This window comes from Hemitrygon akajei, chromosome 25 (genome assembly GCF_048418815.1).
Source record: "Hemitrygon akajei chromosome 25, sHemAka1.3, whole genome shotgun sequence".
In the NCBI taxonomy this organism is placed as follows: domain Eukaryota; kingdom Metazoa; phylum Chordata; class Chondrichthyes; order Myliobatiformes; family Dasyatidae; genus Hemitrygon; species Hemitrygon akajei.
In genome coordinates this window covers 44,496,377-44,518,042 of record NC_133148.1, presented here as the reverse complement: position 1 = coordinate 44,518,042, position 21,666 = coordinate 44,496,377, and the positions used below count along the sequence as shown (strand labels likewise).

Sequence of the window (21,666 nt, the reverse complement as noted above, 5' to 3'; positions counted from 1 at the left end):
GAAAAGCAAGAGGATAAGATGAGAGAGAATAGGACCAATCAATTGTGACAATGGAAAAGTATGTATGGAACCGGAGGAGATAGCAGAGGTACTTAATGAATACTTTGCTTCAGTATTCACTACGGAGAAGAATCTTGGTGATTGTAGGAATGACTTGCAGCTGGCTGAAAAGCTTGAGCATATAGATGTTAAGAAAGAGAATGTGCTGGAGCTTTTGGGAAGCATCACGTTGGATAAGTCACTGGGACGGGACGAGATGTACCCCAGGCTACTGTGGGATGTGAGGGTGAAGATTGCTGAGGCTCTGGCGATGATCTTTGCATCATCAATGGGGATGGGAGAGGTTCCAGAAGATTGGAGGGTTGTGGATGTTGTTCCCTTATTCAAGAAAGGTTGTGGAGATGGCCCAGGAAATTATAAACCAGTGAGTCTTACGTCAGTGGTTGACAAGTTGATGGAAAAGATCCTGAGAGGCAGGATCTATGAACATTTGGAGATATATAATATGATTAGGAATAGTCAGCATGACTTTGTCAAATGCAGGTCGTGCCTTACAAACCTGATTGAATTTTTGAGGATGTGACTAAACACATTGATGAAGGTAGGGCAGTAGATGTATTCCATATGGATTTCAGCAAGGCATTTGATAAGGTACCCCATGCAAGGCTTATTGAGAAAGTAAGGAGGCATGGGATCCAAGGGGACATTGCTTTGTGTATCCAGAACTGGCTTGCCTACAGAAGGCAAAGAATGGTTGTAGATGGATCATATTCTACATGGAGGCCAGTGACCAATGGTGTGCCCCAGGGATCTGTTCTGGGTCCCCTACTCTTCATGATTTTTATAAATGACCTGAATGAAGAAGTAGAGAGGTGGGTTAGTAATTTTGCTGATGACACAAAGGTTGGAGGTGTTGTGGATAGTGTGGAGGGCTGTCAGAGGTTACAGTGGGATATTGATAGGATGCAAAACTGGGCTGAGAAGTGGCAGATGGAGTTCAACCCAGATAAGTGTGACGTGGTTCATTTTGGTAGGTCAAATAGGATGGCAGAATCTAGTATTAATGGTAACACTCTTGGCAGTGGGATCTTGGAGTCTGAGTCCATTGGACACTCAAAGCTGCTGCTGTGTTTAAGAAGGCATACCGTGCCTTGGCCTTCATCAATTGTGGGATTGAGTTTAGGAGCCGAAAGGTAATGTTGCAGCTATATAGGACCCTAGTTAGACCCCACTTGGGAGTACTGTGGTCAGTTCTGGTTGCCTCACTACAGGAAGGATATGAAAACAATTCGTGCTTAAGGGTAGCAGACAGTTGCGGGGAAAGCGCGCATGCGTAAGGGTAGCGGACAGTTGGGGGAAAGCGCGCATGCGTAAGGGTAGCAACCAGTTAAGCGCGCATGCGAACGGTGAACAAAGGCGCTTGGAGAATCGGCAGCAGGTAGGAACTGGGCTCCGGTCGGGCACTTCATCGGTACCAGTGTCCGAATCGTGACTGAGCAACAATTATTGTGAGCTCCGGAAACACCGTGGTTCCGCATCCCGGAACAGTCCCAGCCCTGTCCCCCTCTCTCTCAGCCCCGCGATCCATACCGGGCCCCGCGGGGATTTCTGCCGATGGCGCCATCTCAGTAGCGCATGCGTTTCGCTGGACAGTGGCGGGTAGATGGGTGTCTCGTTCGTGGGAATTTCTGGGTAAAGGAGCAGCCTTGGGTGGCAATCCTTTACCAGCGTTTTCTTCTCCAGGCCATACGGAGTGTTTGGAAGTTCAGGGGGAGAGAATGGGAGCTGATGCACAAGCACTGCCGAGCTCCAGATATCTAAATCCATGGATTGGGAACTCGGAACGAAAATATAGTTGTGAGTTCATCTCCGATGAAGAGTTTACCTTCCATAAGATAGGGGCGCAGAATTATGCCATTTAGCCCATCGAGTCTGCTGCACCATCATGGCTGATCCATTTGCCTCTCAGCCCTTCCTCCCATCCCCAACTGCTCTGACCAGTCAAGAATCTTTTCCACCTCCAACGGGATCCCACCACCAAGCACATCTTTCCCTCCCCCCTTTCTGCTTTCCGCAGGGATCGCTCCCTGCGCGACTTCCTAGTCCATTCGTCCCCACCCCCCATCCCTTCCCACCGATCTCCCTCCCGGCACTTGTAAGCGGAACAAGTGTTACACCTGCCCTTACACTTCCTCTCTCACCACCATTCAGGGCCCCAGACAGTCCTCCCAGGTGAGGCGACACATCACCTGTGAGTCGGCTGGTGCGATATACGGTGTCCGGTGCTCTTGGTGTGGCCCTCTTTATATTGGTGAGACCCGACGCAGACTGGGAGACTGTTTCGCGGAACACCTACGCTCTGTCCGCCAGAGAAAGCAGGATCTCCTAGTGGCCACACATTTTAATTCCACGTCCCATTCCCATTCTGATATGTCTATCCATGGCCTCCTCTACTGTCAAGATGAAGCCACACTCAGGGGAGGAACTAGGTACCGTCTAGGTAGCCTCCAACCTGATGGCATGAACATTGATTTCTCTAACTTTCGTTAATGCCCCCTCCCCTTCTTACCCCATCCCTTATTTATTTATTTTCCCTTTCCCCCCTTTTTTTTCTCTCTCCCTCTCACAATCACTCCTTGTCTGCTCTTCATCTCCCTCTGGTGCTCCCCTCCCCCTTTCTTTCTCCCTAGGCCTCCCGTCCCATGATCCTTCCCCTTCTCCAGCCTCCTATCCCTTTTGCCAATCAATTTTCCAGCTCTTAGCTTCATCCCTCCCCCTCCTGTCTTCTCCTATCATTTCGGATCTCCCCCTCCCCTGCCATTTTCATATCTCTTACTATCTCTTCTTTCAGCTAGTCCTGATGAAGGGTCTCGGCCCGAAATGTCAATTCTACTTCCTATAGATGCTGCCTGGCCTGCTGCGTTCCACCAGTATTTTGTGTGTGTTGCTTGAATTTCCAGCATCTGCAGATTTCCTCATGTTTGCATCTTTACCTCCTCCTCCTTTTGACTTTTAATGGTGTTTGTCAGTCCAACTTAAAGGTGCAACTGGACTGGAGTGTGGTGTAGAGAGTTGGAAAATAAAACCCCTACTATTTCTTTGTCAGTTCAGAATCAGGTTTATTATCACTGGTAAATGTCCTGAAAACTAAATTACCCCAAAAAGCCCTAAAGATTTGAAATAATGAAAGACAACATTGTTAATTAAAATCACTTCCATAACCTAGTAAGGTTTTAAAATGAAAATTGTCAACTCCCAAAGCTAGTAATGCAGGCTGCATTTGCTTTCTTTCAATCTGGTAAGAATGTGTTTAACTGCTTCATAATGATGACAACATCTCACACTCCAGAGTGATGTTTTCCAACAAGATACAAGGAATAATTAAGCATAGTATGCCCAGTTCTAAGTTGAATCAATATAATTCCTTCCCTTCTTGTCTTACCCCCTTCTCCCATCAATCCAACAGTTTTATGTATTCTGTAAAGGTGTCTCTCTATATACCCATTATCCCATAGGTCTTGCCATAATCCCCTAATTCTTAGTCTCACCAACCCTTTAGCTTCTGATTTGCTAAGTGTAAGGTCTATATCCACAGATGAACTTTTAACATCTTTTTTGGCCAAGCAATTAACCCACTCATTCCCCTCAACACTCTTTGTGCATGGACCCATAAGAAGACATGTAAGCCAATACTTTGAATATAAAATGAGATTTGAAGAGCTTCCAGCAAAAAATCAGACCTACTGCTAGAATGACCTGTTTTAAGGCTAGTCAGAACTGAAAAAGAATCTGAACAAATTATAACTTTGCAAGGACAGATTTCCTCCACCCACTGTAAACCCAAAATGATGGCGACCAGTTCTGCAGTATACAATGATAAATAGTAAAACATTTCTTTGTTGTTACCTGTAATTCAGGCACAAAAATAGCCATCCTGACATTTCCCATTAAATTATCTTTTAATGCATCAGTAAAAATGTTTAACATATCACAATAATTCTCCTTAATATACTGATGAAACAACAGACTCTTGGGTATATCATGATCCTTGGATTTCATTAAATCATGCAACCTAAAATCAACTAAAGCTATTGGAAAGAGACATAGTGGAGTTACCGAAAAAGTTACAGTGGGACATATTGCATAATCCAGCAAACCCATATTCCTAGCGTGGTGAGAACTCAGACATCCAAAACTAAAAACACTCTTCTTGTGATGTTCCCAACATTCCAACACACTTTTAATAGGGTGATTATTCCTCTACCCCATCAAGTTAACTTATTGTGTTAGCAACAACTTCATCCTCTGCAACTGTAAGAATAATTGTCCCATTTCAACCAGTAAAGCTGAAACAGGAGATGACCATACTGCACCACAACACAGTCTTAAAGTCTGAGCTTGTGTCACATCTAAATGTTTTGAATTTGAAGATGAAGCTGATCCATTAGCCACACAGCCACAATCAAGTACTGATCTAATTAAACAAATATATAAATTCAACAGAGATTTTTGTGTAGCGTCCCAACAATACCCACATAGATACCTGAGGATATTTAATGTCCCTTTACATAATTACTGATTATGGTGCTTCCATGTCGGCTTATTATCCAGCCACGTGCCAAGAAATCTTACCACTGACACTTCAAGGGTTTGACTAAACAATTTCAAATTGAATGCAGGTCTATTGATCCTCTGTAAAACATATAACTCGTGTTTTAGCTACTGAAAGCTTAAAACCCGATCTACTTGCCCACTTTTTGACATTAATTGCATCCTCTATACCAGTGGTTCCCAACCTTTTTTTGGCCATGCCCCACCTAATCACCTCTAAAATCCTGATGCCCCCTGTGGTGATATATAATTCTTATTATTCAAAAAGTGAACTCCTATTCACCTGGAGGAAGCCTAAAAGACCATTAACTTGGTTTAAACAAGCTTCCAAAGAACATGGCATTCATGAAAGAGAAAAATAAAAGAACCAAAGGACTGTTAAAGTTCTGAGGAAGAAATTACTAAGAAATTGTAAAAAAAAAGAACATTAAGTGATATTAAAATAATAATAATAAATAAATAAAACAATGCCGATTCGTTTCTACAGCATACAAAGGCAGATACACCGTTTAAAAGAGATGACGCAATGTACACACCTTCACACCACCAAGAACCGAAAGCTACTGCAAAAAGCAGCATTGGCGCGACCTTGTACGAGTTTCTTACGCGTTTGGACTTGTTCATTCGTTCCTTCCTACATCAGTCAATTCATTAATATAATTATGAAAGCCATTTGATGGTTGTAATGATGGTGATACACTATATATACAGTACATACGCAATTACACATGTACATACACAAGTATTTTTATGTTTGCATACTGTATATACACATATGTATTAACTCGCACACACTCATACTCACACAGACTTACTAGAAAAAATTCACTGTTAATAACTCATTCTCGAATTGCCCCCCTTAAAAATCAAATTACCCCCCTGTGGGGTGTAAGCCCCACGTTGGGAACCACTGCTCTATACATTTAAATTGAAATGTTTTCCTCTGATTTATAAAGCTCCATCATCTGCAAAAAGTGATTTACTCACCCCAGTGCCTATCTCAGAGAAAATGTCATTAATCATATTAAACAAAAAAGGGCTGCAAATACTGCCTTGTGGAGTCCCATTCTCTATCTCATAGGAGTACGAATATACCTTTCCTACCTTTACCTGCCTAGACCATCTGAATAAGAAACTCAGAAATTGTATATACAAAAATACAACTGCAGATGCTGTGGATCAAAGAACACGTACACAATGTGGGAATGATTCCTGATGAAGGGTCTCGGCCCGAAACGTTGGCTACTCTTTTCTCACGGATGCTGCCTGACCTGCTGAGTTTTTCCAGCGTTGTGTACGTATTCTCAGAAATTATAAAGCCTTCATCCCACTTCTAATTCCAGTAATTTAATTAAAAGACCCTTGCTCCGTAACATGCTTTTTCTATATCAAAAACTACTGCTGTTACATCTTCTTTTGTCTACCTGTGCTTTCCCAGTCAAGTCAAGTCACTTTTATTGTCATTTCGACCATAACTGCTGGTACAGTACATAGTAAAAATGAGACAACGTTTTTCAGGACCATGGAAAAACTGGACTGAACTACGTAAAAAAACAACACAAAGAAAGCTACACTAAACTACAGACCTACACGGGACTGTGTAAAGTGCACAAAAACAGTGCAGGCATTACAATAAATAATAAACAGGATGATAGGGCAAGGTGTCAGTCCAGGCTCTGGGTATTGAGGAGTCTGATAGTTTTGGGGGAAGAAACTTACATAGTCTGGTCGTGAGAGCCCGAATGTTTTGGAGCCTTTTCCCAGATGGCAGGAGGGAGAAGAGACTGTATGAGGGGTGCATGGGGTCCTTCATAATACTGTTTCCTTTGCAGATGCAGCGTGTAGTGTAAATGTCTGCACTGGCGGGAAGAGAGACCCCGATGATCTTCTCAGCTGACCTCACTATCGGCTGTAGGGTCTTGCAATCCGAGATAGTGCAATTTCCAAACCAGGCATCTTCCAAACATAAAACTTAGTCCATTGTCATTCTATCCTTCTGAAATCTGCTCTGATAAAATACTATATCACCTCTTTTTTCCAAAATATAATTCAACAGCTCTTTTAACATTTATTTAATCATTTCCCTAAATATCTCCATGTTTAATACCCCTTCCAATAAACCTCTTTTGCAACCTTCACGACTTTCCTCACCATGGCCTGTGCTCTTTTATAATTAAAATAAGGTCACTTGGAGAGTGATACTTATTAATTTTCCTAAATGCCTTATTTATCTCCCTAATTGCCTCTGCATACACCTCAGTCCACCATGGTACAGCCTTTCTCCTATTAATGCCATTTTTAATAGGAATCACTTCCACCGCAGTTTGATGAGTAATGTGACAAAACCTTTCATTGCAGAAATCCACATCATCCTCAACATTCAGCCCTGATAGACATTCATCACATAAAACCTTAAACCTCTCCCAATTGCTTTACCAGAATTCCACCTCCTAAAAGTGGCCTCCTGTCCCCTATATAAAATCCACAACCAAACTTACAAATACAGGAAAATTGTCACTTACCAATGATTCATCTCCCATGATATCCCACTCACTCACTCACTCGAGGCAGAATGTTCGAAACTAAAGTTTCAGAACTGTTATGAACATTAAGTCTCATGTCCCTCCCATCATGACACATAAGATGAAAAATATCTAAAAGTTTTTCTACAATCAAACCATTACCATCATTTTGCCAACAACCCCACAGTGAACTATGCATTAAATTGCCACACCATACAACCCTTAGTGAGCTAGAGCTACATATGCTTTCCAGCAAATTAATTGAGAGTTTTCCACAGGGTTATAAAAATTTACATTTCTAATACCGCTAAATGTTGAATCAAATACTCCTATTACAAGTGCCTCATATACTTCATTTATATCCACGTCTTTATGTCCTATCCCTTTTCTTATAAAACTTGCAACACCACCCCCTCTACCAACAAATCTATCACGGCTAACTACAATAGAAAACCTTAAATGTGGTAACAACCAGGTTTCCTAAATACATATAACATCAGGTGGATTTGATAAATCAGAGACAAACTTCTTAAAGTCTTGACCATTAGAAATCAGACTTCCTGCATTCCACTCCATTATTCTTATGCCCATTATGTATCTTCACAAAGAGACTGAAATACAGATACCCCGCCCATAAGAGCTTCATTTACAGCTTCCCACAAAATACCAGCTATACCCAGATATTTTTCAGCAGCTTTCACAATAATTTAAATTCTATCAGTAGGACTAGATGTCTGAGCAGAACAATTCACCATCTCCGTTATGAACATCACAAACTTTAATTTTATCTTTAGTAAGAGAAAATGATGCCGACATATAGCCTTTGCATAAGACACACCTTTTGTACTTTAACCTTTTGAACTTCAGCTGCATTCCCAAGAACTTCACATCCTCTATAAGAACTATGTTCTCCTCCTCAATTACAACAATTAAACTTTACACCTTCACAATCTTCACATTTATGTTACCCATTACACTTAGTACATCTTGGTTTCCCATGACATACTGCTGTAACAGGCCCAAACTTCTGACATTTGTAACATCTAAGCGGGAGTGGAATTTAAGCTCAAACGTTATAACTTACATACCCCAAATTAATTTTATCAGGGATCTTCACTTCATCAAAACATATCAATATAGATAAACTATTCATCCTTTCCCCATTTCTGACTACTTGCAATCTCTTTACCTCCTTAACCTTGCCTCCCAATAAATGAGATTTAACCCCTTCTATCAAAATGTCCTGTTACAACACTCCTAAACACCTCTATTTTCATTAGGCAAAATAGCTACTATCTTTTTGCCAAGTAAAGTCTTCAGTCATAATGCCTTCTCACATTGCTTTTTATCCTTACAACTGATTAACACCTTACCTCCTCTTAAAGTACAGTCACAATCTATATTCCCCATGGCCACTTTTAGCTCTGTATTTAATTTAATGGGATTTATGGAGGGTGGCTATTCCGGGTCAAATTTAAATAATACCTTGAAGTTTTTCATTTTTTCAAAATATCCATTCCTTCCTCTCCATCATTTGAAATTATTCCAATAACCATGAAAAAGATATAAAGAGAGAAAAAAACCCCTAAACTAAAAAAAAACAAACGAAGATTGGGCTGCCATATTTCATTGGTTAAAATTATAATTTGTCATCAACTCCGCTCCTCTATACATGAACAAAAAATTACTGAAAAAGGATTCAGAAAGGGTCAACTTACATCATATGAAAATATTGAATAAATGGCCTCCAAGTTTCTTCAAATTTAACTGAAGGGTCCACAGTACCGCTGCTAATTTTTTCCAAATTTAAACATGCTATTGTTTGGGAAAACCATTGAAATGTGGTGGGGGGGGGGGGGCGGGGTTGGAATCTTTCCAATTAAGCAAAATGGATCTTCTGGCTATTAATGTAACAAATGCAATTAGACAACAAGCTGATGAGGATAAATGACTGGAGTCTGTCACTGAGAGTCTGAAAATTGCAGTAATAGGATGAGGTTGTAAATCAACCCGCAGAACTACTGAAATAATATCAAAAATATCTTTCCAGTATTTTCCTAGAAGAGGGCAAGACCAGAACATGTGTGTCAAGGAAGCTATTTCAGATTTACATTTATCACAAACAGAATTTATATGGCGGTAAAAGGAGCTAACTTATTCTTGGACATAAGTGCCCTATGAACCACGTTAAGTTGTATCAAAGCATGTCTGGCAAACATTGAAGAAGTATTAACTAGTTGAAGAATTTTCTCCCATTTCTCTGTAGATAAAGATATTTGAAGTTTTCCTTCCCACTCATTCTTAATTTTATCAGATGTACCTAGACATATTTTCGTAATCAGATCATAAATAATTGCTATTAAACTCTTCTGATACGGGTTTAAACCTAAAATTTTTTCTGTAACTTCAATTTTATGCGATATCGGAAAGGTAGGTAAAGTAGCATTCAGAAAGTTTCTAATCTGTAAATATCTGAAAAAGTGTGATCTAGGTAGCTTATTTATTAGACAACTGTTCAAAAGACATAAAACAATCATCTGTGAATAAATCACAAAAACATGTTATTCCCTTTGTTTTCCATAAAAGAAAAGCTTGATCAATTCTAGATGGTTGTGTCCAAAATGTTAAATATCAAATATTAATTGCCCGATAATAAAATCTAAGATTCGACAGCCAAACCGCCTTCTTTTTTTGATTTCTGTAAATATTTCTTACTTAACCTAGGATTTCTATTCTGCCATATATATGAAGAAATTTTAGAATCAATAATATCAAAAGAAGATTTAGGGATAAAAATTGATACTGCCTGAAATAGATACAGAAATTTAGGTAAAATAATCATCTTAATAGCACTAATTCTACCAATCAAAGGTGAGGACAGTTGGGACCATTTAGTAAACAATTGTTTAACATGATCAATTAAGGGTAAAAAATTAACTTTAAATAGATCCTTATGCTCCTTAGTAATTTTAACACCCAAATAAGTAAAATAATCAGCAACCAATCTAAATGGTGATTGTCTATAAATTGGAACTTGCATATTTAATGGGAAAAGCACACTCTTATCAAGATTCAATTTATAACCAGAAAAACTACTAAACTGAGCAAGTAGTGTTATTACTGCAGGATTGGATTTCTCTGGGTTAGAAATATATAATAACAGGTTATCTGCATATAGTGATACTTTATGTGTTCCATTCCCACGACTAATGCCAAATATAATAGGTGCATCACGAATAGCAATTGCCAAGGGCTTGAGGGCAATATCAAATAGTAAAGGGCTTAGAGGGCAGCCCTGTCTAGTACCTCGAAAAAGCCTAAAAAAAAGGGGATCTCTGTTGGTAAATACAGCAGCCAAAGGTATATGATATTTCAATTGAATCCAAGATATAAATTTTGAGCTAAAATTAAATTTCTCAAGTATATTAAATAAATATTCCCATTCAAGTCTGTCAAATGCCTTCTCAGCGTCAAGTGAAATAATGCATTCTGGAGTATTAGATGAAGTAGTGTATACAATGTTCATTAACCTCCTAACATTAAAGTGTGAGTAACGATTTTTGATAAATCCTGTCTGATCCTCGGAGATAATTTGAAGCAGTACCTTTTCTAGTCTAATTACTAATATTTTGGAAAAGATTTTGGAATCCACATTCAACAAAGATACAGCTCTGTATGATGCACATTCAGTGGGATCTTTATCTTTTTTTAGGAATTATAGAAATAGATGCTTCATAAAAGGATTGTGGTAATTTACCTACAAACAAATGATGTAAAAAATTCAGCTGTATACCCATCCAGGCCAGTTGCTTTACCAGAGTACATCAAAAAAATTGCTTGCTTTATTTCCTCTTCAGTAATGGGTACATTTAATGCTAAATGTTCATCAGCTGGTAATTTTGGAATCTTCAGTTTCCTTAAAAATTCATCCATTATGATAGGATCATCAGGAAATTCTGATTGATGTAAATCGGTATAAAATTCTTGAAAAGATGTATTAATTTAATCATGATCCACTGTCAAAATACCATCCTGTCTACGAACTTTATTAATCTGACGTTTCGCCAAATTATTGGTTAGCCAATAATTTACCCGATTTATCACTAAATATATAAAATTGACTCTTGGTTTTGAGTAATTGATTTTCAATCGGGGTATTAATAACAAACTATGTTACATCTGAAGTTCAACTCTCTCTTTATAAAGCTCCAAATTGGGAGCAATAGAATATTTTTATCAATTTCTTTAATCTTATCAACAAATGTACATATTTCACTATTAATTCATTTTTTCAATCCAGCAGAATATGAAATAATTTGCCCATGGATATATACTTTAAAGATATCCCATAACATCCCACTGGAAATTTCTTCAGTTGAATTAGATGAAAAGAAAAATGCAACCTGTTTTTTAATGAAATTAACAAAATTTAAATCCTGAAGCAAAATAGAGTTGAACCGCGATTGTTTAGTACTAAAAATTACATCACTAAATTTAATTGATAATTTCAAAGGTGCATGATCAGAACTGGCAATTGCATCATACTCAGGTAGTGACAGACGAAACTAATCAAGAATCAATAAAGAAGTAATCAATTCTAGAGTAATTATGGTATACATGAGTAAAGAAAGAGAACTCTTATCATTAAGATGTAAATCCTCCAAACTTCTAAAATTCCCGAGTCAACTAAAAAGGAATTAATAAAAGTAGCAGATTTGTTTGGAAGTACCTGATTGGGCACAGACTTATCCATCATAGGATTCAAACAACAATTACACCCATTATTAACATATATTCATTTAAATTGGGAAGAGATACAAATAAATGCTTAAGAATTCAGGATAGTCAGTATTTGGTGCATAAACATTAACCAAAACTACTTTTTGGTTATAAAGTAAACCAGTAATTAATAAAAATCTACCATATGGGTCTGAGATTGTATCAATGAACAAATGAAATCGAAGGGTCTATGAAAATGGAAACGCCTTTCACTTTGGTCGATGAATTTGAGTGAAACTGTTGTCATTTCCAAAACCTAAAAAAACACTAATTATCCTCCTTCCTCACATGAGTCTCCTGTGCAAAAATAATCTGAGCGTTCAATCTATGAAAAACTTTAAAAATCTTCTTCCGTTTAATTGGATGATTCAAACCATTAGTGTTCCATGAAACAAAGTTAATAAAATCCATTTTCCTTAAATAAACCATATTGTATGTAAAGGGTTAACCAAATTGCATAGGAAACTCATGAACCAGGAAGAGGAAAAAAGGTTTAAAGAGGAACTGGAAGTTACGACAATAGAGACATTTTTGTAGTTTCAAGTCAGCCCATATGAAAAATATTAAACTAAATATAGACCCCCCTCTCCAAACCAATAGGCAGCCAGAAAACTACCTAAAAGCCACCCAACCTCCATGTCTTGACGGCAAATCTCCAGATTAAAAAAAAAAAAAAAACCAACCCCATAGTCAAAACATTGCGAAAGGAATGCCAAACACAAGTTAAGTGAAGAAAAACAATCCTTTACAGACCATTTTTAAAAGACAAGGTCTTAAAAAATGAAAAAGAGTACAATCTCAATAATATTTCAAGAAAAAACAAGTAATCACCAAGTCAGAGTCTTAATAATTTTCTAAAACGAACAATTAAAAATAAAACAAAGTAAAATAATAAAGGAAAAGGAAGGGAACTTTAACATAGAACAGACATAAGCCAAAACAAAGTACCAGAAGCATCAGCCCAAGAGCAAAGCTCTATGAGCTTAAAATGTCCAAATCTATGAGCTGGTTATTAACCAATAAACAAGGTATAGATAGATAGATACTTTATTCATCCCCATGGGGAAATTCAACATTTTTTCCAATGTCCCATACACTTATTGTAGCAAAACTAATTACATACAATACTTAACTCAGTAAAAATATGATAATGCATCTAAAATCACCCTCTCAAAAAGCATTAATAATAGCTTTTAAAAAGTTCTTAAGTAGTTTACTTAAATACATTGAGTCCTAACCCCGGCACTTTAACATATCTTACTCCTGGCGGTTGAATTGTAAAGCCGAATGGCATTGGGGAGTATTGATCTCTTCATCTTGTCTGAGGAGCATTGCATCGAGCACAAGCATAAAGAAACAGAATTAATTAAACATCCGAGCTCAAACACTGTTCTTCGAGAAATTGTTCTGCGATGTCCATGGATTTAAACCATTTTAATGATTTATCGGGTAAAACAACTCTTAAGCAAGTGGGGTGTAACAGAGCCGGTCAAAAATTCCTTTGATACAATTCCGAAATCACTGATTTAAAACACAGTCTTTCTTGCATTACCTCAGGACAATAATCTTCAACCAGACGAAACTTAAGATTTTGATGTACAATGATTCCTTTCTGACGAGCAATTTGAATTGTACTCCTTAGTACTCACATAGTGAAATCGAAGAATCACAGGACGGGGTTTTAAGTCTTTCGATGGTTTTGATCTTAATGCCTGATGCACGCAGTCAAGGACCTCCATTAAGAATTGAGAAAAAAATTTAGTAAGGTCCCCGCTCTCAACGTCTTCACCGAGTCCTATTATTTGCAAATTCTGTCTGCGACTGCAACTCTCCAAATCAATAATCTTGGCTTTATATTGCTCCAATGTATGAGTAGTCGAATTTAATTTCATTTCCAAAGAATTAAATCTGGAATTTCTTTGTTTCTCAGCTTCAGTAAGTGCTGAAATTTGCCGTTGCTGTTTTTCGTTCTCTTTTTCAAGTGCTATCAATTTACCTTTATTCTCCTTCAATGTTACTTCCAATGCAGCAAATCTCTTGTCAAGTTGTTCATACAATAATTTCGAGATATTTGCAAAATGAGTTGAGGCTGTATAGGCTGATCTTCTTTCTTCCAGTTTCCATTACTGGTTTCCTTGCCTTTGGCTAGTACCTTTCTTGCTCTGGAAGACATTTCCATCAATTAAAATTCAGAATTCAAACATATAAAGGTGTTAAAGACACTTTGATATATATAATAAAGGGTGATAAGGAAATTGAAAAATGTCCAGAGCAGAGCCAAAATATAACCTACTCCATCTAGCGCTGCCAAGAGAGTTCCTAATCTAAGTCTTTCTGTAGCCTCCCTATTTCCTCAAAACTATCTGCCCTTCCACCTGTCTTCATATCGTCTGAAAATTGATGGCAACAAAGCCATCAATTTCGTCATCTAAATCATTGATATATAACGTAAAAAGAATCAGTCCCAACACAGACTCCTGCAGTAGTCACTAGAAAAACTCCCTTCATTCCCACTCTGCATCCTGCCATTCAGCCACTGTTATATCCATCTAGTCAATAAAAATGTCCATTAGTGCTGCAAAAAAAAGCAGACTCCTTCCATCTGCTTTAGATGGAAGAAGTGAAAAAAATCATCTTTGTTCTATCTCCTCTTGTTCTGGACCTATCTACCCATGAGAACCTATTTTGTACCATTCTCTGGGTACATAATGATATTGAACAACTTTGTATTGGGAAACAAGTGACCGCAGCTTTCACATCACAAGTATGTCATACTCCAATGAGAAAGACTACTGCCCTCCCCTTCATATTCATTGGCACTGCTGTTGATGAGCTCCCCGTCAATCACCTATGGGGTAGGGGTCAGTTTCCAGGATTAGCCATGTAATATCACGTAGTGCTGTGGGACATGACCAGACAGCTGCATGGACCAACCATTGGTCTGAACAGATTTTTTTTACTCGGCTTGAGAACTGCATGGTACTTTAACTTAACATTATATGAAAGAAAATTCCAAAGCCTATCTGTGAGGCAGCATTTCAGTTACTGTGTGGATGCGCACCTGCAGAGCTTAGAGGGAACAGTGAATAATATTAATGGAAGGAATCAAACTGAGCTAAGTCACACATTGAGGATGGGCAGAAATATCGCATTCTTACGCAGACAGGAAGACTGTCAGAGAATTTGATGGTCAGTCCAGATGTCAGCACAGTGACCAGTTAGAAGATCACTTCTTTGCCTCAGCTTGGGTTGAACCTTGCTGTCAGATGATGTATGTCAGATGCTGTATGATGTCAGAGCTCAGCATTAAGACTAAAAGTATCTCATATAGGATGAAAAAATTATCTCATAAAACCATGAGATACAGGAGCAGAATGAGGTCCTTTGGCCCATACAGTCTGCTCCGCCATTTTATTATAGCTGTTCCATTTTTCCTCTCAGCACTAATAGAGAAGTACAGCACAGAAACAGGTCCTTCGGCCCATCTGGTACATGCCGAAACCATTTAAACTGTGTACTCCCATAAATCTGCACCAGGACCATAGCAATCCATGCCACTACTAATCATTTAGACAATAGACAATAGGTGCAGAAGTAGACCATTTGGCCCTTTGAGCCTGTACCGCCATTTTGAGATCATGGCTGATCAACTACTATCAATGCCCGGTTCCTGCCTTGTCCCCATATCCCTTGATTCCCCTATCCATAAGATACCTATCTAGCTTCTTCTTGAAAGCATCCAGAGAATTGGCCTCCACTACCTTCCGAGGCAGTGCATTCCAGACCCCCACAACTCTCTGGGAGAAGAAGTTTTTCCTTAACTCTGTCCTAAATGACCTTCCCCTTATTCTCAAACCATGCCCTCTGGTACTGGACTCTCCCAGCATCTGGAACATATTTCCTGCCTCTATCTTGCCTTTACCTATCTAAGCTTCTCTTGAATGTTGAAATCGTGCTTGCATTTACCACGTGTTGGCAGTACATTTCACATCTGATGACCCTCTGAGTGAAGAAGTTTCCCCTCATGTTCCTCTTAAACTTCTCACCTTTCACCCTTAACCTATGACCTCTGGTTATAGTTCTACCCAATCTGATTGGAAAAAGCCTGCTTGCATTTAGCCTATCTATATCTCTCATAATTGTGTACCGTTCCATTAAATCTACTCTCAATCTTCTACATTCTGAAGTATACAGTCCTAACCTGTTCAATCTTTCCTTATTACTCAGGTCCTCCAGATCCAGCAACATCCTTGCAAATTTTCTCTGTAGTCGTTCAACCTTGTTTACATCTTTCCTGCAGGTAGGTGATCAAGACTGCACACAATATTCCAAGTTAGGCCTCACTAATGTCCTATACAACTTCTACATAACATGAACTCAATACATTGATTATTGAAGGCCAATCTGCCAAAAAGCTTTCTTTGCAACTCTATTTGTGACAAATAGATCCATATTCAACATTCCATAATTTTCAACAGATTATAGACCTTCCCAGACCCCAACTGTTCACTGTGTAAGCCCTACACTGGTTGATACTACTGAAGTGCAAAGCCTTGCACTTGTCTGCATTAAATTCTAATTGCCATTTTTCAGCCCATTTTTCCAGCTGATGCAGATGCAAGCCATAATAGCCTTCCTCACTGTCATTAAACCCCCAATCTCGGTGCCATCAGCAACTATGCTGATCCAGTTAACCATATTATCATTCAAGACATTGACAAAGATGGCAAACAACAAAGGACCCAGCACCGATCCCTGCAGTACACCACTGTCAGAGAGGCAACCTCTACTACCACCCTCTGGCTTCTCCCACAAAGCAAACGTTAATCCAATTTACTACCTCATCCTGACTGCTGAGTGACTGAAGCTTCTTGACCAGCCTCCCATGCAGGACCTTGTCAAATGCCTTGCTAAAGTCCATGTAGTCAACATCCACTTTCCTGGCAACTTCCTCAAAAATCTCTCTAAGATTGGTTAGACATGACCTACCATGCACAAAGCCATGCTGACTATCAGTCCATATCTATACAAGTATTCGGTTCTTAAAAAATACCTTGCAGTAACTTTCCCACAACAGATGTCAGATTCACCAGCCTATAATTTCCTGGTTTATCTCCCTGCTTCTCCCTTTATCACCTCATGCCCTGTGTGACAAAGAATCCATTAGCCTCTCCCTAAGTATATCCAGTGACTTGGCCTCCACAGCCATCTGTGGCAACGAATTACACATATTCCCCACTCTCTGGCTGAGGAAATTCCTTCTTATCTCTATTGTAAAAGCTGTTTTGAGGCTGTGTACTCTGGTCTTAGACCTCCCCACCACAGGAAACATTGTCCCCCACATGCACTCTATGAAGGCCTTTCAACATTTGATTGGTTTCAATGAAGTCCCCTCTCATTCTTCTGAATTTCAGTGCCCAGAGCCATCAAATGCTTCACATCTGACAAGCCTTTCAATCCTGGAATCATTTTCATAAACCTCCTTTGAACCCTCTCCAGTGTCAGTGCATCCTTTCTCAAATAAGGGCCCCAAAACTGGTCACAATATTCCAAGTGAGGCCTCACCAGTGCTTTATTAATCCTCAACAATATATCCTTGCTTTTTTCATTCTAAACCTCTCAAAATGAATACTAACATGGCATTAGTTTCCTCACCACCGCCTCAACCTGCAAATTAACCTTTAGGGAATCCTGCATGAGGACTCCCAAGTCCCTTTGCACCTCAAACCTTAGAATTTTCTTTCCATTTAGAAAAATGTCTACACTTTCAAAGTGGATGATAATACCCTTTCCGAGAGAAATATAGAAACATAGAAAACTTACAGCACAATACAGGCCCTTGGCCCACAATGCTGTGCCGAACATGTACTTACTTTAGAAATTACCTCGGGTTACCCATGGCCATCTGTTTTTCTTAGCTCCATGTACCTATCCAGGAGTCTCTTAAAGACCCTATCGTATCTGCCTCCACCACCGTTGCCGGCAGCCCACTCCACGCACTCACCACACTCTGCGTAAAAAAAACCTACCTTTGACATCTCTGTACCTACCTCCAAGAACCTTAAACTGTCCTCTTGTTCACCCACTCATGTCTTTTATAAATCTTTTTTACAGGGTAGAAATGGCAAAAAAATTCTATGGAAATCTCAAACACAACACGCCAGTTTTGTTGTCTCTGTACAGATAACTAAGGAGAGACCAGATATTTTCTTTGTGACACCAACATATCAGTTTTCGATCCTTGGCGATGAAGAAGTATGTCATTCCAGCTGGAAACGTGTTTGTACCTGAAATGAGGTTTTCTGTTGTAATTCAGTAAAATCCAATGGAACCAGGGTGCTGAGAACACACCAGCATTTATTCACTAGAGATCAGTTCTTTAACTGCATTGATTGTACAAGGGATTCTGACATCTGACTTGATGAGTTGACAGAGAATTAATAGAGAACTGTGGGAAGGGATTCACTCACTCATCCTACCACAGACACCAGTCAGTTGACTCTGGGGAGATGCCATTTATCTGCTCTGATTGTGGGAAGGTGTTCACTCACTCATGCCACCTACGAAGACACCAACGAGTTCACACTGGGGAGAAGCCATTCATCTGTTCAGACTGTGGGAAAGGATTCACTCAGTCGTCCAGCCTACTAACACACCAGTCAGTTCACACTGGGGCGAGGCCATTCTCATGCTCTGACTGTGGGAAGGGATTCACTCGGTCATCATACTTACGGAGCCACCAACATGTTCACACTGGGGAGTGGCCGTTCACCTGCTCAGACTGTGGGAAGGGGTTTACTTGGTCATCTGAACTGAAGATACATCAGCGAATTCACACTGGGGAGAGGCTATTCACCTGCTCAGATTGTGGGAAGAAGTGTACTCGCTCATCTGAACTGAAGGTACATCGGCGACTTCACACTGGGGAGAGGCCGTTTATCTGCTCAGACTGTGGGAAGGGGTTTACTCAGTCATCTGAATTAAAGGTACATCAGCGAATTCACACTGGTGAGAGGCCATTCACCTGTTCATACTGTGGGAAGGGTTTTACTCGGTCATCTGAACTAATGGCACACCAAAGAGTTCACACTGGGGAGAGACCATTCACTTGCTCAGACTGTGGGAAGGGATTCAGTCAGTCATCCAACCTACGGAAACACCAACGAGTTCACACTGGGGAGAGACCATTCACTTGCTCACACTGTGGGAAGGGATTCATTTTGTTGTCTGAACTGAAGTTACACCAAAGAATTCACACTGGGGAATGGCCATTTACCTGCTCAGATTGTGGGAAGGGGTTCAGTCAGTCATCCCACCTACTGACACACCAGCCAGTTCACACTGGGGAATGGCCATTCACCTGCTCAGAATGTGGGAAGGGGTTTACTCGGTCGTCTGAACTGAAGATACATCAGCGAATTCACACTGGGGAGAGGCCGTTTACCTGCTCAGACTGTGGGAAGGGGTTTACTCGGTCATTTGAACTGAAGGCGCATCAGCGAATTCACACTGGGGAGAGGCCATTCACCTGCTCAGACTGTGGGAAGGGATTCATTCACACATCCAGCCTACAGACTCACCAGCGAGTTCACACTGGGGAGAGGCCATTTTCCTGCTCTGAATGTGGGAAGAGATTCACTCAGTCATCTACCCTACAGAGACACCAGCAAGTTCACTCTGGAGAGAGGCCATTCATTTGCTCAGACTGTGGGAAGAGGTTCAGTCAGGCATCTGAGCTTTTGGTGCACTTCCAATTTCACACTGGGGAGAAAATTTAAATAAGCTGATTGCTTGAGAATTAACCAATACATTTGCTGAATCCAGTGTTAAGTTCCAAAGTGACTGTTCGTGTTGAACTCTGCAATTATTACTGCTGTTCATCAAACCCAGTTCTGCACCTTGGTCACTGGGCATGGAAGGAGTTTCTTCTGCTGATGTTCACCTTTAATGGGACTGGAGTTTAATATTCTGGATCTGTGATAAATAAATCAGTTATATTTTAAAATCTGTCTTGGGTACTTAGTAAATTTACAAGACACCCAGTGTACCAGAGGGAATCAACTCAGCCCATCTGGACCCTGCTAGTGTTCCTGTTCCATGACAGTCCTTTTAAATCCATCCTTGCTGTTGACCTATCACACTCCCTGTGGTGATGGGTTCCAAAGTCACCACGCTGTGGGTGAAGAGTTTGCCCTTGAATTTACTGCATGCCCTTCTGCTGACTGCAGTTATGTCTGACATGTTATTTGTCCACCAAATCTTGGGGCCAAGGAATTTGGCAGTTAACTTCCATACTCCCTGCTCATTTCAACGTATGGGCCATTTTCACTGTTCTAAAGGGTTGTGTCTCACACTATTGGGTTGTTTGATATAGAGATGGACATAGAAAAGTACAGATCAGAAGCAGGCCCTTCGGCCACAAGGTTGAATCAAACCAGTTAAAATGCAAATAAGAATCAGCCAAGTACTAATGGATCCTTCCTACACCATGTCCACATCCCTCCATCTTCCTCATACTCATGTACCTATCTAAATGTTTCTTAAAAGCCTCCAATGTATTTACCGCTACAACCTGACCAGGCAGCGCATTTCCAGACATCCACGACTCTGAGTAATAAAAAATGTACCCCACACATCCTCCACAAACCTAGCTGCTGAGATGTCACAGCTATCCCTGAATGTCTGTTCAAGGAGCTGTCAAAGAAAACTAAAATCTAACAAAATTGAATAATACAGTGGGGTGGGAGTGGTTTACTCTGCCCTTTGTTGAGCACGCATTGTGTATGCTAAGTGGAGCAAAGTTCTTCCCCAAACTAGATGCAAACTCGGTTCTGGTTTAGGTCCTGAGTCACAGAAGCCCACAATTTTTATCGTACCATATGGACACTATGCCTTTGGGAGACTCCCTTTTGGCATCTCATCAGCACCTGAAGTCTTCTAGCTGAGGATGAAACACATTTTTGAGGGACTGGAAGGAGTAGTTTGTCACATGAATGATATACTCATTTTTAGAGGCTCAAGTAAAGACATGACAAAAAAGTAGAAACTGCTTTGGAGAAACTGAAACAGACTGGAGTAGGGAACCGAGGAGGAGGGGTGGAATTCATTCACTGGAAGGGGATATTGATGTTTGTGCCATCAGGTTGGATGATACCTAGATAAGGTGTCACTCCTCCACCCTGAGCGTAGCCTCAACAGTTGGGGGATTGCTGAATATTTTAATTCCCATTTGCAATCTCATTCAGACGTGTTGAAAATGTCCTCTTGTGCTGAGATGAGGCCACCCTCAGAGAGTAGAAACAACACCTTATATTCTGTCTGGATATCTTCCAACCTGATGGCATGGGTATCAACTTCTGCTAAGCAAATTCTTCCTCTTTCCCCCCCCCCCCCCCATTCTCCTCTCCTATCAGATCATTTCTTTAGACCTTGATCTTTCTCACCCACCCAGCTTCACCTTTCCCCTTCCTTCTCAATCCTGATGTAGCCTGAAACGTTGACTATCTTTTTGATAGATGCTGCCTGAGCAGATTTCCTCTAGCATTTTGTGTGACCAGCCAATTAAATGGGCATGCATAAAGAACTCACAAACTTTTCCTATGAGTTCCGGAAGAGTGCTCATGTGCTCAGTGGTCGAAAGGCTCTTGGGGTCTCGGTAACCGCTGTGAGTGGGGGTCTGGGGAGAGTTTCATCAGCGCCAGCATCCAAACTTCAACTGAGGGACAATTACTGAGAGCTCTGGACACACTGGCTC

At 40.1% G+C, this 21,666-nt stretch overlaps 1 protein-coding gene and 1 long non-coding RNA gene across 2 annotated transcripts in view; both read left to right on the top strand.

Moving 5' to 3' along the window:
* The first annotated feature begins 1,357 nt into the window (after positions 1-1,357).
* Positions 1,358-19,906, top strand: LOC140716578 (uncharacterized). Its single transcript, XM_073029432.1, has 3 exons — positions 1,358-1,438; positions 16,140-16,212; positions 18,027-19,906. The coding sequence occupies exon 3, from the start codon at positions 18,422-18,424 to the stop codon at positions 19,688-19,690; it is 1,269 nt and encodes a 422-aa protein (XP_072885533.1). The 5' UTR covers positions 1,358-1,438; positions 16,140-16,212; positions 18,027-18,421; the 3' UTR covers positions 19,691-19,906.
* Positions 1,453-21,666, top strand: part of LOC140716579 (uncharacterized) — a 29,199-nt gene continuing 8,985 nt past the window's right edge. The window contains exon 1 of the long non-coding RNA XR_012096318.1: positions 1,453-1,857. This is a non-coding gene — a long non-coding RNA (uncharacterized lncRNA). The remainder of the gene's footprint in view (positions 1,858-21,666) is intronic.